The following is a 13,466-nucleotide window of genomic DNA, read 5'->3' as shown; positions in this document are numbered from 1 at the left end:
GGACAAGGTGCCTCAGGACCCTAGCCCCTAAACACATTCTTTTTGCTGACAGAGATTTCAGTAGCTCCCTTTCTGTGACTCAAAATCTGGGTTTCTCATTTTGCCATTTAATTTTAGTAATAGTTAGAGCTGCTTCTGGGAGTCCATCTTCTTCCCTCTGTGGATCATACGTTGCTGGGGATTCTGCTGACATGACAATCCAAGGAAGGGTCCCTCGCTGGCCCTAGCCCTACCCCTCCTGAAAGAGTTTCAGTGTAAAACTTCTTGCAGAAAAGAAGGACTCACTTTTAAAGGTGGTGTTTCTTGGATTGTTTGATTTAACTGACTGCATACGGGGGGGTCAGAACTGAACCTAGAACAGAAGACTGCTCCCCCCACCAGGGACTGTGGGCCATGCAGGGGAGAACATCACAGTTTCCGGTGCCACAGACCCTGCTTGAGGTAAATGCAGTAGCCAAGTTATTATTCCACTTCATTCCCAAACACAGAAAACAAAGGGGCACAAATGGAGGGTTAAACAGAGAAAAAGACCCTCCTTGAACCTGCAGTTTGAAATCAGGGTGTGTGTTGCAATCTGCTTTCATGGTAAACTGATGTTCAGAGGTCCCAAATTCAAAATGCTTATGGCCCTAAAGCAGCAGGTGTCCGGGAAGACTGGAGCTAGCCGGTGGCCTATAGCAAATGGGAGCCACTCCCATCCACCCCTAGGAGAGGGTGCTGCCACAAGTCAGTGTGACCCGGCTTTTCAGAGAGAGGTTGCAAGACCAGATCCTTCTGTGAAATCTCCAGATTTTTAAGGGTTGGGAACTAATTCCATTAAAGCAATCACAACCACAAACCACCCATCCACCGGGCCAAGCCAAATGCCCTGGGAGCCACGTCAAGATGGAGGCAAAGTCCCAATTTCAGTTTCACTTCCTCTGAGGGGATTTCCATGTTTCATGAGTGATTCTGTTTCCACGTGAGCATCGGTGGGTCTGAGAGGGAAACCAAAGACTGGACTCCTAAGAAGTCACTGCTGGCTCAGCCCTCTCCCTGGGGGGCTGGTCTGCGCCCTGGATGCTTCCCCGAAGAGTGCTTTGACTACACTCTCTGCCAAAGGGCAGGTGCTCCTGGAAAAGCTGAGGACAACGCCGACATCCTGGACATAGCTATTGATGAACAACAAGGATGCCGACCTTGGCATCTCCAGCTGATGAATCACACCAGGCTGAAATGACATTGGAGCTGTCTCTTTAAAACCCCAGCACGCGCCGGGGCAAACTCCTCCTCTGGGGAGGTTCCTTTAAATGCGAGCCAGCTGGCCCGGCCACCGCTTTACACCCCGGCGGTACCGGCATTGAGGACTCCTCCCCAGGAGGCAGCCGCCTGTCAGTATGGCTCAAGAGTTCGTGAACAGCAAAATCCAGCCCGGGAAGGTGGTCGTGTTCATCAAGCCCACCTGCCCCTACTGCAGAAGGACCCAGGAGCTCCTCAGCGAGCTGCCCTTCAAACAAGGGCTTTTGGAATTTGTCGATATCACGGCCACCAGTGACACAAGCAAGATTCAAGACTATTTGGAAACGCTCACAGGAGCCAGAACGGTGAGTTCTCAAAGGCTGGGCCAAGGGTTCTCAGATTCCCTTTTCTTGTGGGGGCTGTGCAGGGGATCCGCCTGTGCCTTTCTCTAGGACACCGCTAGGGCTCCCTCACTCAAGGCGCCATCGGAGGGCTCTGCAGGGTGGGGGAGGGTGACGAAGAGAAGACACTGCCGCTCAGGGGACCGGGCAGCTGGGCTGCAGCCAGAGGTCCTTGCAGACCCTGTGCCGTGCGTCGGGTCCGCGGGCCCAGCAGCTGTCCCGGAGTGGGTGAGCTGGAGTCTTTGTTTCAAGCACTGCCGGGAAATGACAGTTTGCAGCTTACAGGGCTGGGGTTGGAAGGTGGGCTACAGGGGCCCCGGGTGACCTGGGCGTTTCTGCTACTGAACGCAGGAATCCTATGCACTCTTTCTTCTGGGTTCACCTGGCCAAGCAGGATTTGCTGTCCTTCAATCTTTTCTCTAAGCTTGCTTTAACCATATAACCCAATTAGCTCATTCTTCCCTATCTTATCTAACTCCACCCACTGGAACAATCTAAAGGCTCCTGATTTGTCCCTTCTCTGAGATGCATCCAGGCCTGTGCTAGTAGGGAGTCCAGGGGCCAGAGTTCCAGCATGGCTCTCACAAGGGCTTTTGCAGTGTGATCCTGTAAGACACCACCTGGGTGATCCTCAAGGACCTCCCCCTATGCAAGACCAGACGAGAGCAAGAGAGCAAGGGACCACCAAGTCCCCTTCACTCTCAAGAGACGACGAGCCCCTCTAAGAACTGCTTTTCTCTACCTAAAAAGGCTTCCTCTGCCTCAGCACACCTGGCTTCTGGAGCGACGGCCAGCCAGCTTGCCTGAGTCCTCTGGCGCTGGGTGGGCTAGGGGCCGGCCCCCCAGCTCACCCCAGCCTGCCTCAGGATGCACGTTCTTGGACACAGAGTTTGCAGAAGCACATCTCCTGCTTCGGTCTGAGTTAGACTGAAGGCTTCTGTCTGGGTTCCGAGCATAAAGCACCGGAGGCTGTTTCTCCTTGCCTCTCCAGTCACAGACCAGTATATTTTGGCACAGATGGAGGCTAAACCTGTTACCCTATTGCTTCCAGGGTCCCAGCTGTAAGCTGAGGACTCCAGTGTCTGAGGGGTCCTGCAGCAGAGAACACAGTGGTCAGAGACTCCTGCTGTCCGCGTCCTGAGAGCCAAAGGGCAGGGCAGACGCTGCCAAGGACCCCGCTGGGACGGGTGGACCCCTCTCAGCGGCTCCTAAAGCTTGCTGCACATTGGCACCATGAGGAGCTTTTTAAGAAATCTGGATGCTCAAGTCATTCTCCGTATCAGTTAAATCAGAGTTGGGAGCCAGGCATCAATAGTTTTAAAGATCCCCAGATCAAAGGGTACAATCTCTGAGTCATAAGACAGGGAAATTCTAAGGATCTAGTGGACAGCAAGATGACTAGTTAATAATACTGCACTGTATGCTTGAAGTTGGCTCTGGAGGAGATCTTACGTGTCCTTGCCACACAGAGACAAAAGTTAACTATGTAAGGTGATGGGCTTGTTAATTAACTTGATTGTGGTGATCATTTAAAAATGTGTACGTATATCAAATCATAGTATTGTAGATCTTACATATATACAAATTTGTCAATTATACCCTAACGAGGCTGGAAAAAAAATAGTTCCTTTCCTACCAAAAGAAAAAAAAAAGATCCCCAAGTAATTCCAACACGGAATAAATTTTGAGAATTCCTTGTCAGCCTGGTAATATCTCTTCTTTAGACGGGGAAACCTCTTCATGCATTCTTTTGGCACACTTTTTCTCCTGTCTCTCCACAAAGCAAAAATTTGTCTTCTAGTCTTTTAAGTTTGTTTCTGAATTCTTAAAAAGACCTTTCACAGGTTCTTGAGCCTGAATGCATTCCTTCAAGGGGAAGAACAGATCCTTTTATGGGGTCAACTTCAGGTTCCCTCCCAAGGAAGGGTTTACATCTGAAGAAACAAGAGACTTGGAAGTCGTTGCTCTTACTTCCCTGTAATGACCTATGGTGATGCACACATAGTAGGAGCCCAGCGGGATCTGACTGATTCCAGAAACTCATGTCTTCAGTCAGGCCATGTACTTGAAGAAATTGTTTGGGTTTTGCCATGGCCAAATCTCGCAGATCAGTACCTTCATTTATTCTCTCTCTCTCCTGCTCTTCCTTTATGTAGTTCTGAGTTTCTGACCCATATCATATTCCTTCTCTCTAAAGAACTTCTTTGAACATTTCCTGTGAGGCAGCTCTGTTGGCAACAAATTTCCTCAAATTTTGCTTGTGTGTGAAAGTAATTTCTCCTTCACCTGGGAAGAATAATTTTGTTGGGTGCAGCAATTTTTTTAAGCACCTATGACCTATCAGAGCACTTTCCCGGACATTGGAAAATCGCCAGGAACCAAACAAAAACTCTTGCCTTTGAGGAATTTACATTCTAGTAAACACAAAAAGTAAAACACTTTGTTGGAAGGTGATAAGTGCTAAAGAGAAAAAACTAGGTAGGAAAGGGAGGTGGATACTTGGCAGCAAGGGCCAGTTTCAAACGAAGCCATCGGTGCCTCACTGATTTTAGATCTCTAATGATGGTGAGAGAGAAATGAAGGCAGAAATTTAGCGGTACAGTGTTCCAGGCAGTGGAAGGAGTGAGTGCAGAGGTCCTGTGGTAGAAGTGTGCCTGGCAGGGAGGCTTGCGCCAGCTGGAGCATCCTAAATCAGTAGGAAAGTAGGAGGAGATGAGGTTGAAGAGGTAATGGTGAGGGCTGGGAAGCCTTCTCAAGCTGTTACAAGGACGTGTGAAGTGGCTTGTGAAGTGTAGTAGGATTCCACTGAAGAGTCTGGAGCAGAGGCGTAACCCAAACTGACTTTGAAAAGGGCCGTGGCTGTGGGGAAAAGTGAGTGCGGGAAGGCCAGCCTGAGGTCTGAAGCTGGGAGACACCTGGAGGCTACAGCAGTGACTCGGATTAAAATTGATGGTGGCCTGTACCAGGGGCATAGCCAGGGATGGGGTGAAGAGTTTGGGAAATAGCTGAGTCCTTGGCTCCGAGTGAGCACCCTGGAGTATAGGAGAAGCTACCTAGCTGGGGCCAGGGCCGGAGAAAGGTATGCCAGGCCCGTCCAGGCCCCAGGATCAGAAAGCTTATTTTTATGATGGCAAGTGTCTTCCTGCTCCTTGACCATAAGAGACTCTCAGGTTCCTGGAAGGGGTGCTGGGGCCAGGCAGGGAGGACACAGGGCACATGCTCCTTCATCCTTCCTCAGCCAGGATCAAGAGGTAGCCGTTGGGTCCCCACAGTTCCCCAACCGGCCCTGTGCAGCCTGTGGTCCACCTCCTTTCAGAGGTTCCAGGAACTGCCCTGCTGGAAGCGGTTTTGCTGTTGCCTAGTCTAGAGGGTGGGCGGGAGGGCAGGGGACCTCTCAGCTCTCAGGCAAACCAGCCTCTTTGCCAGGTGGGGTCTAAGAAGAGGACTCCTTGCTCTTCAGGGCACCCTCTCCAACTAATTCAAACCCTCTCAGCCCACAGCCCAGCCGAAGGTGACCATTGCTCAGTTCTTTTAGAAAATACAGACGTTCAAGAGTGCATACATCTCCTCCTTGTTTAAAGCTCAGAAGATTTCGGGGCACCTGGGTTCTTGGTTTCAGCTCAGGTCAAGATCTCAGGGTCATGGGATCCAGCCCTGCTCAGGCTCCGTGCTCGGCAGGGGCCTGTTCAAGATTCTTTCCCCCTTTCTCTACCCGCCCGCCCCTCCCCCGACGCGTGTTCGCTCTCTGTCAAATAAATACACAAATAAAGCTCAGATGTTTTCTACTTCACTAGGCAATGCCTTTAACAGAAGGAGCCTTGCAGCATAATTATATTGAAATTACACTGGGATTCTGTTCTGGTTACAGATACCCTGACCACAGCCAGGTGTTCCTGGGGTGATAAAAGCCGAAAGACCCCCCAGTAATTTGGAGGAGTGGGAGCTTTGTTTCCAAAATAATGGAAGGACCCAAGGGAAAACTTAGATGCCTGACCTCCTCTTTCCACAGCTATCCTGGCAGCTGATACAAATGATGTTTCCTTGATGGCAATCCCCATGTACGGGGTCCCCACGCAGCCATGGGGCAAGTAGGGCAGGCAGCACTGTGTGTGACTGAAGAGGACACGTGTGCCCTTTCTCTCTGACGTGCAGTTTTCCGTGCTCTTTCCCAGTCTCCAGACACAGGAGATAGCCATGGAAATGTGGTGCAGATTCACTTACTATCTGGCCTTCATTTTTAAAGCTCACTCCCACCAAAACACCTTCTTAATAAAAACACTGTAAGAACTTCCTGAAGTAATTCAGCCCTCTTTCTCATCTCTCTTATGCTTGAAAAGATTCACTTGAATTGTGATGCCTTCTGAGGAAAATCCAATGCTTTGAAAATATTTTTACCGCCTCCTATCTTTCATGTCTCCTGCCCCTTGTGGTAGGTGGTTATTAGGGTTCAGGAAGAGGCCCTCCTAGCTTCTCACAGTCAGGTGACCCGTACTGTTTGTTTCTTCAGGGCCAATCAGCCTTTCCTTACAAGTTGGCCTGGAAGTTGTCTGGGCCACAGGGAGAAGACTTCCTCCTCCCCCCAGGACTCTAAAAACACTTGGGAAGCTAGTAGCAGGGAGGGAGCCCGAGTGTGACTAGAGAAGATCTCAGTCAGCAGGGTAATGACTCCGTCAGCCTGGCTTGCCTTGGGGGACCAAACCAAACCCTTACTCCCGTGAGCGATAGCCCTTGGACAAACGATGATGCGGGAGGGACGGAAAAAAGGAGAGTCACATGCCACCACCGCTTCCCCAGCAGAGGACAGAGCTCACAGCAGAGAGAGATGAATCTACTGTCAATCAACAATAGGGGACCAACACAGGACGCAAATCCTTTTCCAGCTGTGTTTAGAAACCAACTGACCTCTGGTTGTCCTGGCTCAGCCTCAGGGCTCAGGTGTGGTCCCAGCTGCAGAGAAACCAGAATTCAACCAGGGTGGTCTAGCCGGGGCCAACCAAAATTCTTTCCCTGAAATGTGTATCTCGAGGATGAAATTTTTAAGTTATTTTGACAAGTCAGACAATCGCACGCACCACATTCTCCATAGGAAATACATCTTGGCTTACCAACCTTCTTTAAGGAATAATTTTATGCTTGTAACTAAGTTCTGACCTGAAAGAACATACGTGAGGACGTTGGAAAGTGACGGTAAGGGGCGCCTGGGTGGCTCAGTGGGTTAAAGCCTCTGCCTTCGGCTCAGGTCATGGTCCCAGGGTCCTGGGATCGAGCCCCACATCAGGCCCTCTGCTCAGCAGGGAGCCTGCTTCCTCCTCTCTCTCTCTGCCTGCTTCTCTGTGATCTCTGTCAAATAAATAAATAAAATCTTTAAATAAAAAAAAAAGAAAGTGACGGTAAAAGCTCTGGATCATGGGAAACTTTTTTTTTTTTTTAAGATTTTATTTATTTATTTGACAGAGAGATCACAAGCAGGCAGAGAGGCAGGCAGAGAGAGAGGAGGAAGCAGGCTCCCTGCTGAGCAGAGAGCCCGATGCGGGGCTCGATCCCAGGACTCTGAGATCATGACCTGAGCCGAAGGCAGCGGCTTAACCCACTGAGCCACCCAGGCGCCCCTGGATCATGGGAAACTTTTAAAGGAAGGAAAAAATGTCATTCTTCCCGACCCAGTAATGAAGGTCCTCACCTATCTTAGCTTGTTTGCTTTTCTAGGTACCTCGAGTCTTTATCGGTAAAGATTGTATAGGCGGATGCAGTGATCTGACAGAAATGCATCAGAGCGGGGAACTTTTGAAGCGGCTTAATCAGATTGGAGCTCTGCAGTAATTCTAGGTGAGTGAAGGGTGGGATGCCGGCCAGGACACTGGGAGATGGTGGCATTCTACTGGATTTTATTCTACTCCAGAGAGGCAGTTCAGCTAGAGAAAGAGTGTTGCAGGGTGATTTAAAGAACTGTGAGGTCACTGAGGAGTTTCCTGTTTTACAAAGAGGTTGTGTGGATAGGAGGAAATCCTTTCACTTGACCTTCATTTAGCACATCTTTATTGAGCACTTACTATGTGCAGACAGTGTACGAGGCACCGGGAATAGGGAGAGGAACAAAAAGATGGTGTGGAACCACCATCCCAGAGAGGGAACCTGACCAAAAACAAGTAAGGAAATAATTTCTGGAACAAATTAATAGAATAACGTGATAGGACGAGGCAGGGGTGGGGAGCCAATTTAGAGCTAATATGGTGAAGGAAAGCCTTTCTCAGCTGGTGGAGCAGAGACCTGGTTGACAAGAAGGAGAGCCATGTAAAGATAAAGCCAAAGAGCTTTTTGGGCAGAAGAAATAGCAAGTGCAAAGGCCCGGAGCTGACAAGTCTGGAACATTCGAGGAAAGGAAAGTGAGCAAGAAGAGATTGAGTGAAGTGTGCAGTGTGAAAGGAAAGTAGCAAGAAATGTGGGTGGGGGCCCAGGCACAGAGGCCGTGGTAAACCATTTGGATTATTCTCCGTGTAATTTTGAAATCGAAATAATTTTTGCATTACCTGTGTTCACATTGCAAATCAATTCAATCTCATTGGGTTCCCAAATGTCAAAACAAAGTTTTCTGCAGTTGTCACCCAGAAGAGATCCTTGGCTGAATGGAAAGCCATAGGGTGATGAATTCTTCAAAAATGAACCAGGGCAATTTTGGGGTCTGACGAGCTCTTCTTTCTCCCAGATCTCGCTATTGCTAGTTAGTTGCTAAGTAGGCCGGTTTCCCTGACTCATAAGCAGAGAGACTCAGTGGTTTTTTTTTTTTTTTTTTTTTTTTTTAGTTAAAGGAGACTAATTGACTAATACATGGTTCTTAGACCAAAATATTCCCTGAAGGATATTTATTGCCCACTAATTAATAACTTACCCTTGAGTAATGTCTGTATATAATTTGTGGCGGTTACTCAAAATAGTAGTAGAAGTTAAAAAAGAATTTCTGAAAAAGTATAATTGAATACCTTGAAATGAAGTAGTCAATACCATAAAACACCTAATCACAATTCCACGGCACCCTCGCAGCAAGTGAACACTATGTCTGTTTGTGGCCTCACGCAGCCTATCAAAGCACTCAAACCCCACTTAACTGTGATGCCAGATGTTTTCTATTCCAGAACACTTTTGAGCAATTTAGGCTTAGATTAAAAATGGAAGAAAACAAATGACCTTGCTGGGAAGTCAGGAAAGACCATTTCCCCAGCTACCCCTGTGTCGTGGTAGGCGTTAGCAGCCCCCCATTTGCACTTTTAACATTCTACGATCTCAGCATTTTGCTGCCAACTGTTTCTGAATGAGTCCGTGTTCTGGTAATGGGAAAAATAAGGGGATTTACCTTTTCACAAAAATCTACTTCTTTGTATTTTTTTTTTTTTTTTTTCTGGCAGAGCAGATCCCAGGATGCTATCCCCGAGAGCTGGATGACACATCAGTTGATAAGCACACTTCCTGGTGTAGTGGATCATGTGGTGGATGCAGCCAGGGCTAAAAGCCACAGCAACTCTTTATTTAAAACTCTGAAATATGTTAACAAAAAAAAGGGGGGGGGGTTGGCAAAAAAGAGCTTCTTCTTCTTTTGACTCAGTATTAAAAGTAGACCAACTTGCCCCAACCCACAGGTCTGAGAAGGTTGGTGGATATCTTGGGTTTCTTCTTAATTGGCCCTTTGGGTTCCAAAAGACCCTGACTGCTAAGTGGATTAGGATTCACTCAGTGACCCAAAAGGTCTTCTTTCTCTCTGGCACATGTCTCTTCCTAACTGCTCTGCATATGCTAGGACACCTCTACCTCTAAGCCAGTGTTTCTCGACCAAGTTTATCCCAGGCCGCCTAGGATGACTCTGTAATTGATTTTTGGCTACTGCCTGAAAGGTACTTCATTGAGACTGACTTTTAGAATTTGCATTACAAAAACAGTATGTCTTTTGAATGTACTTTTTCAAGATACGGGGGTCTCCCCAGTCATGAGCCCCATCCCACCCATCCTATCTTGAGAATCACTGCTCTGAATCAATGTTTTTAACCTTGGCAAGTCACAGATTCTCCTAGGGAATGTTCAACAATGCCTCTAAGGGTCTTGAGAACCTAATTTGAGAAACACCACATGAAAACAGGTGCCAGAGAGATCACAGCTGCTGCAATCATGGGCACCTCTGTTATGTAAGATGGCATCCAGGTAATCCAGAATAACTGTTTATTAACTTGTTTAGATTATTAACAGAAGTAAAATACAACTTTGAAAATGCTACCACAGGGGCACCTGGGTGGCTCAGGGGGTTAAGCCCCTGCCTTCGGCTCAGGTCATGATCTCAGGGTCCTGGGATCAAGCCCCGCATCAGGCTGTCTGCTCAGCGGGAAGCCCGCTTCCTCCTCTCTCTCTGCCTGACTCTCTGCCTACTTGTGATCTCTGTCAAATAAATAAATAAAATCTTTAAAAAAAAAAAAGAAAAAGAAAATGTTACCACAGAAAACTTACAAACCCCTCCCCCAAGAATAGTTCTGTGAAAGTGGCCATATTTGAGAAACAAGGTCCTAAATGATTTTCTCTCTCTCCTTTTTACCTCCACTCTATGAAAACTTGAGTCCTTTATTGTGAAGTTTGTTCTAGAATTGCAATTTTAAGTTAACTTTCTTCTGCAGTCTCTAGTGTGAATGGTTAATTGACAGAGATTTTTGTCTAATTCTTTTCTATGTTCTCAGTATCTTGAGGAATGGTATTAATTTGAACTACACCATATTAAAACTTTATTCGTCTTTGTTCCTTACCATTATAAATAAAGGTACATACTATTGTCTTTTACAGAGTACAAATGGTTGGTGTGATTTTAAATTTCATACTGAAATGACAAATAATTGGGATGTGTCAACACAGCACTGAATAATATTTAGAATCCTGTAGTAGTTTCATTTCACATTCTATTTTTCCATTTCTTACCTAATACCCTTCAACCAGATGGCTGTGGATGATCGGGCAGGTTACGTACTGCACAACACTGTGAATGTCCCCTTGGGGGTTGTGCAGTGTGCAACCTGCATAGTCTCTAATCCCCTCCAGACCATTTGCCCATGCTTGCTTTCATACTTCATCCTCAGACACCCTTTCTTCGCCTTTACTTTCAAACTTCTCATTTGAGGCCTGATTTATAGATTATCTATCTCCCTGTATCTACCCTCTCCCCTCACTGCCTTTGTACGAAAAAAACGCCACTGCTCTCTCTGCTGTATCCAAAAGTATCTGCATACAGGGACTTCAAAACTCTCATAAGGTTGAACTGCAGTTAATCCTCTGTACTGGTCTCTTGCCAGATTCAGAAATACTCAAAGGCAAGTCTCGACTTAAAGGTCATAGTAAGCCCAGTTTCAAACACAGATCTTTTTCTTATCAAAGCAACACATGCATGAGATTTAAAATGCCAAACAATACTGCAAGTTCTTCCTTTTCCACCCATCTACAAACTCTGTTTTGACCACATATTTATCAGTTTCATCTAAGCCTCTTAAGAAATGTAAGATAAGGCACGTGGATGGCTCAGTGGGTTAAGCCTCTGCCTTCCACTCAGGTCATGATCTCAGGGTCCTGGGATAGAGTTCTACATCCGGCTCCCTGCTCAGCAAGAAGCCTGCTTCTCTCTCTCCCTTTTCCCCTTTTCCCCCTGTTCTCACTTGCTCCATACTCTCTTTCTCTCAAATGAATAAATAATCTTAAAAAAAAGTGTAAGATATATTTGACCTATATAAGAGAGTGTAGAATGCATAGTTCTGTAAATGACCAGCCATATATCTCTGCCTCCTAGGTTAAGAAATGAAACCCCTCTCTAATAGAGTCATTCTAAGGTCCTGATAAAGGACCAGAGAGGCCCATGTGCCCCTTCCCAACATGCCCCCTCCTTCCCTCCACAGAGGTAACCATGAGCTCATTTTTGGAATAATCATTCTTATGCGTCTCTAGAGTTTTATGCCCTAAATATCCCCAAGCAACACATTTTAGTTTTGAAAAGCAATAACAAACACCAACCCAGCTGTGTAAGGCAAGGGCAATGGTATGACAATCAGGTCAATGGCCCCAGGAGAAGATAAGCTGAACAGAGGCTCAGAGTCTTCAACTGGCTTCTGTTTCCCTCCGAGTTTACTAGAGGGGTGGCCCCATGAGTCCTTGGGAATCCCAGGTACACCCTGGTTGAGAAAGCTAGTGCAGGAACAAGTACAGGGCATCCCCCTGAAACAGAGTCCATGGACATGGGCTGCTCTGCATTTTCTCCTTCCACGGCGCCCCTCCAGCCATCAGCAGGTCAAAGCACGCCACATGTGTGGGAATGTGGCATGCCTGTACCCTCTCAGCTAGCGAAATGTGTGCTGTGAAGAATGAAAACGTCACCAGCACACAGCGAGCCAAGTACAGATAAGGATCTGCTTTGGGTTCATTTGGGCACTCTCTGTTCAAGTTAGGGGGAAAAAAAAAAAAAAAGATACAAACTTGAGAGCCATCAATGGCTCCAGTCTGGGCTGGCTGCCCTCTAGGTCTGGCCACGGCTCTCTAACTGGGATCTCTCTTCACTGCCATTCTGCGTACTTTGTTTCTCTCCTGGGCTGGATCTCCTGTTTCCCTCTCTCCATATATATTTGTTACAGCTAAACTGCTTTAACAAAGACATATACTCTCTATCCTGACAGCCAAGAGGCAGGCGGGAGGCTTTGTCCCACAAGGTCAGAGCCAATCCGAAGGTTGTGTGCACCACTGCCGCTCACATCTCATTGGCCAGAACTCAGTCTATGGCCCCAGTCGGCCGCAGTGGAGCCTGGGTCATGGTGTGCCCACTGGGAAACCCCTTGCCCAGCGAAAACTCCGAGAGGCCTATACCAAAAGAAAGAAGGAAAGTTGGCAGATTGTGTCTTTCTCTTTTTTAGTCTTCTTTTTTATTCTGGAAGACCCTATATCCTCCAAGGTTTTTAAGAAAGCGTAGAAGGTAAATTTTTTGAAACCTGGCTTGTCTAAAAATGTTTTTATCTTACCCTCCTATTTGACTGATAGTTCATCTAATATAGCTTCTAGTTGGAAATCATTTTCCTCCAGAAGTTTGGAGACACAGCTCATGGTTACCAGTGCTGCTACTAAGTCAGAAGCCATTCTCATTCTTGGTCTTTTGTAGGTGACCTGTTTGGTTTTCGTATTTGCTTTATACTCCGGAAGTCTATAAAAATCTTCTCTTTAAGCCCCAAGTTCTGAAATATCACGGTGCCATGCCTGGGTGAGGGTCTATTTATTTTCATACATTTTGAGGACTATGTGGAGGTTTAGAGTGTCCATGTCTAGTTTTATTGGATTATTTGATAATTTCCTCCCCTCCATTTTCTCTGTGTTCTCTTTCTCCAACTCCTAGTAGTCAAATATTGGCTTTTCTGGAATTGTCCTTTAATTCTTGTTCGATTTTCTCTTATTTTTTTTTTTTCCTGAGGGGTTTACTCATCTTTATCTTCTTATTTTTCTAGTGAGTTTTTAATTTCTGATATCAGGTTCTTAATTGCCAACAGCTCTCCAGTATTATTTGTACCTTTTTTTTAATGGGATTCTTTTTGTTTCATGAATGCAATATCTTATCTCTCTGAAGTTATTGTGATTTTTTTAAACTTTTTTTACTGAATTTTTTTCCAACTGTGATTTATTTATTTATTTTTATAATTAAAAAGTTTTATTTTTATAAACATATAATGTATTATTAGCCCCAGGGGTACAGGTCTGTGAATCGCCAGGTTTACACACTTCACAGCACTCACCATAGCACATACCCTCCCCAATGTCCATAACTCCACCACCCTCTCCCTACCCCTCTACCCCTGG

At 46.4% G+C, this 13,466-nt stretch overlaps 1 protein-coding gene across 2 annotated transcripts; it reads left to right on the top strand.

Annotated features, from left to right (window-relative positions):
* The first annotated feature begins 1,136 nt into the window (after positions 1 to 1,136).
* On the top strand, positions 1,137 to 10,425 carry GLRX (glutaredoxin). 2 transcript variants are annotated; one of them, XM_047730723.1, is made up of 3 exons: positions 1,137 to 1,583; positions 7,326 to 7,445; positions 9,025 to 10,425. In XM_047730723.1, the coding sequence occupies exons 1-2, from the start codon at positions 1,377 to 1,379 to the stop codon at positions 7,437 to 7,439; spliced, it is 321 nt and encodes a 106-aa protein (XP_047586679.1). In that variant the 5' UTR covers positions 1,137 to 1,376; the 3' UTR covers positions 7,440 to 7,445; positions 9,025 to 10,425. The 2 variants fall into 2 exon arrangements, with proteins under 2 accessions (XP_047586679.1, XP_047586678.1); XM_047730722.1 differs by having other exon boundaries at positions 1,149 to 1,583; positions 9,020 to 10,425.
* Positions 10,426 to 13,466: the final 3,041 nt, after the last annotated feature.

The sequence above is a fragment of the Lutra lutra genome, chromosome 5 (genome assembly GCF_902655055.1).
Source record: "Lutra lutra chromosome 5, mLutLut1.2, whole genome shotgun sequence".
Lineage (NCBI taxonomy): Eukaryota > Metazoa > Chordata > Mammalia > Carnivora > Mustelidae > Lutra > Lutra lutra.
This window is presented reverse-complemented; position numbering and strand designations above follow the sequence as displayed.

What these genes read in the sequence shown, in the direction of transcription:
- GLRX (XM_047730723.1), top strand. Translation starts at nt 1,377, where the DNA reads ATGGCTCAAGAGTTCGTGAACAGCAAAATCCAGCCCGGGAAGGTGGTC. An exon ending in CGCTCACAGGAGCCAGAACG is followed by an intron (nt 1,584 to 7,325) that starts GTGAGTTCTCAA and finishes TTGCTTTTCTAG; the next exon opens with GTACCTCGAGTCTTTATCGG.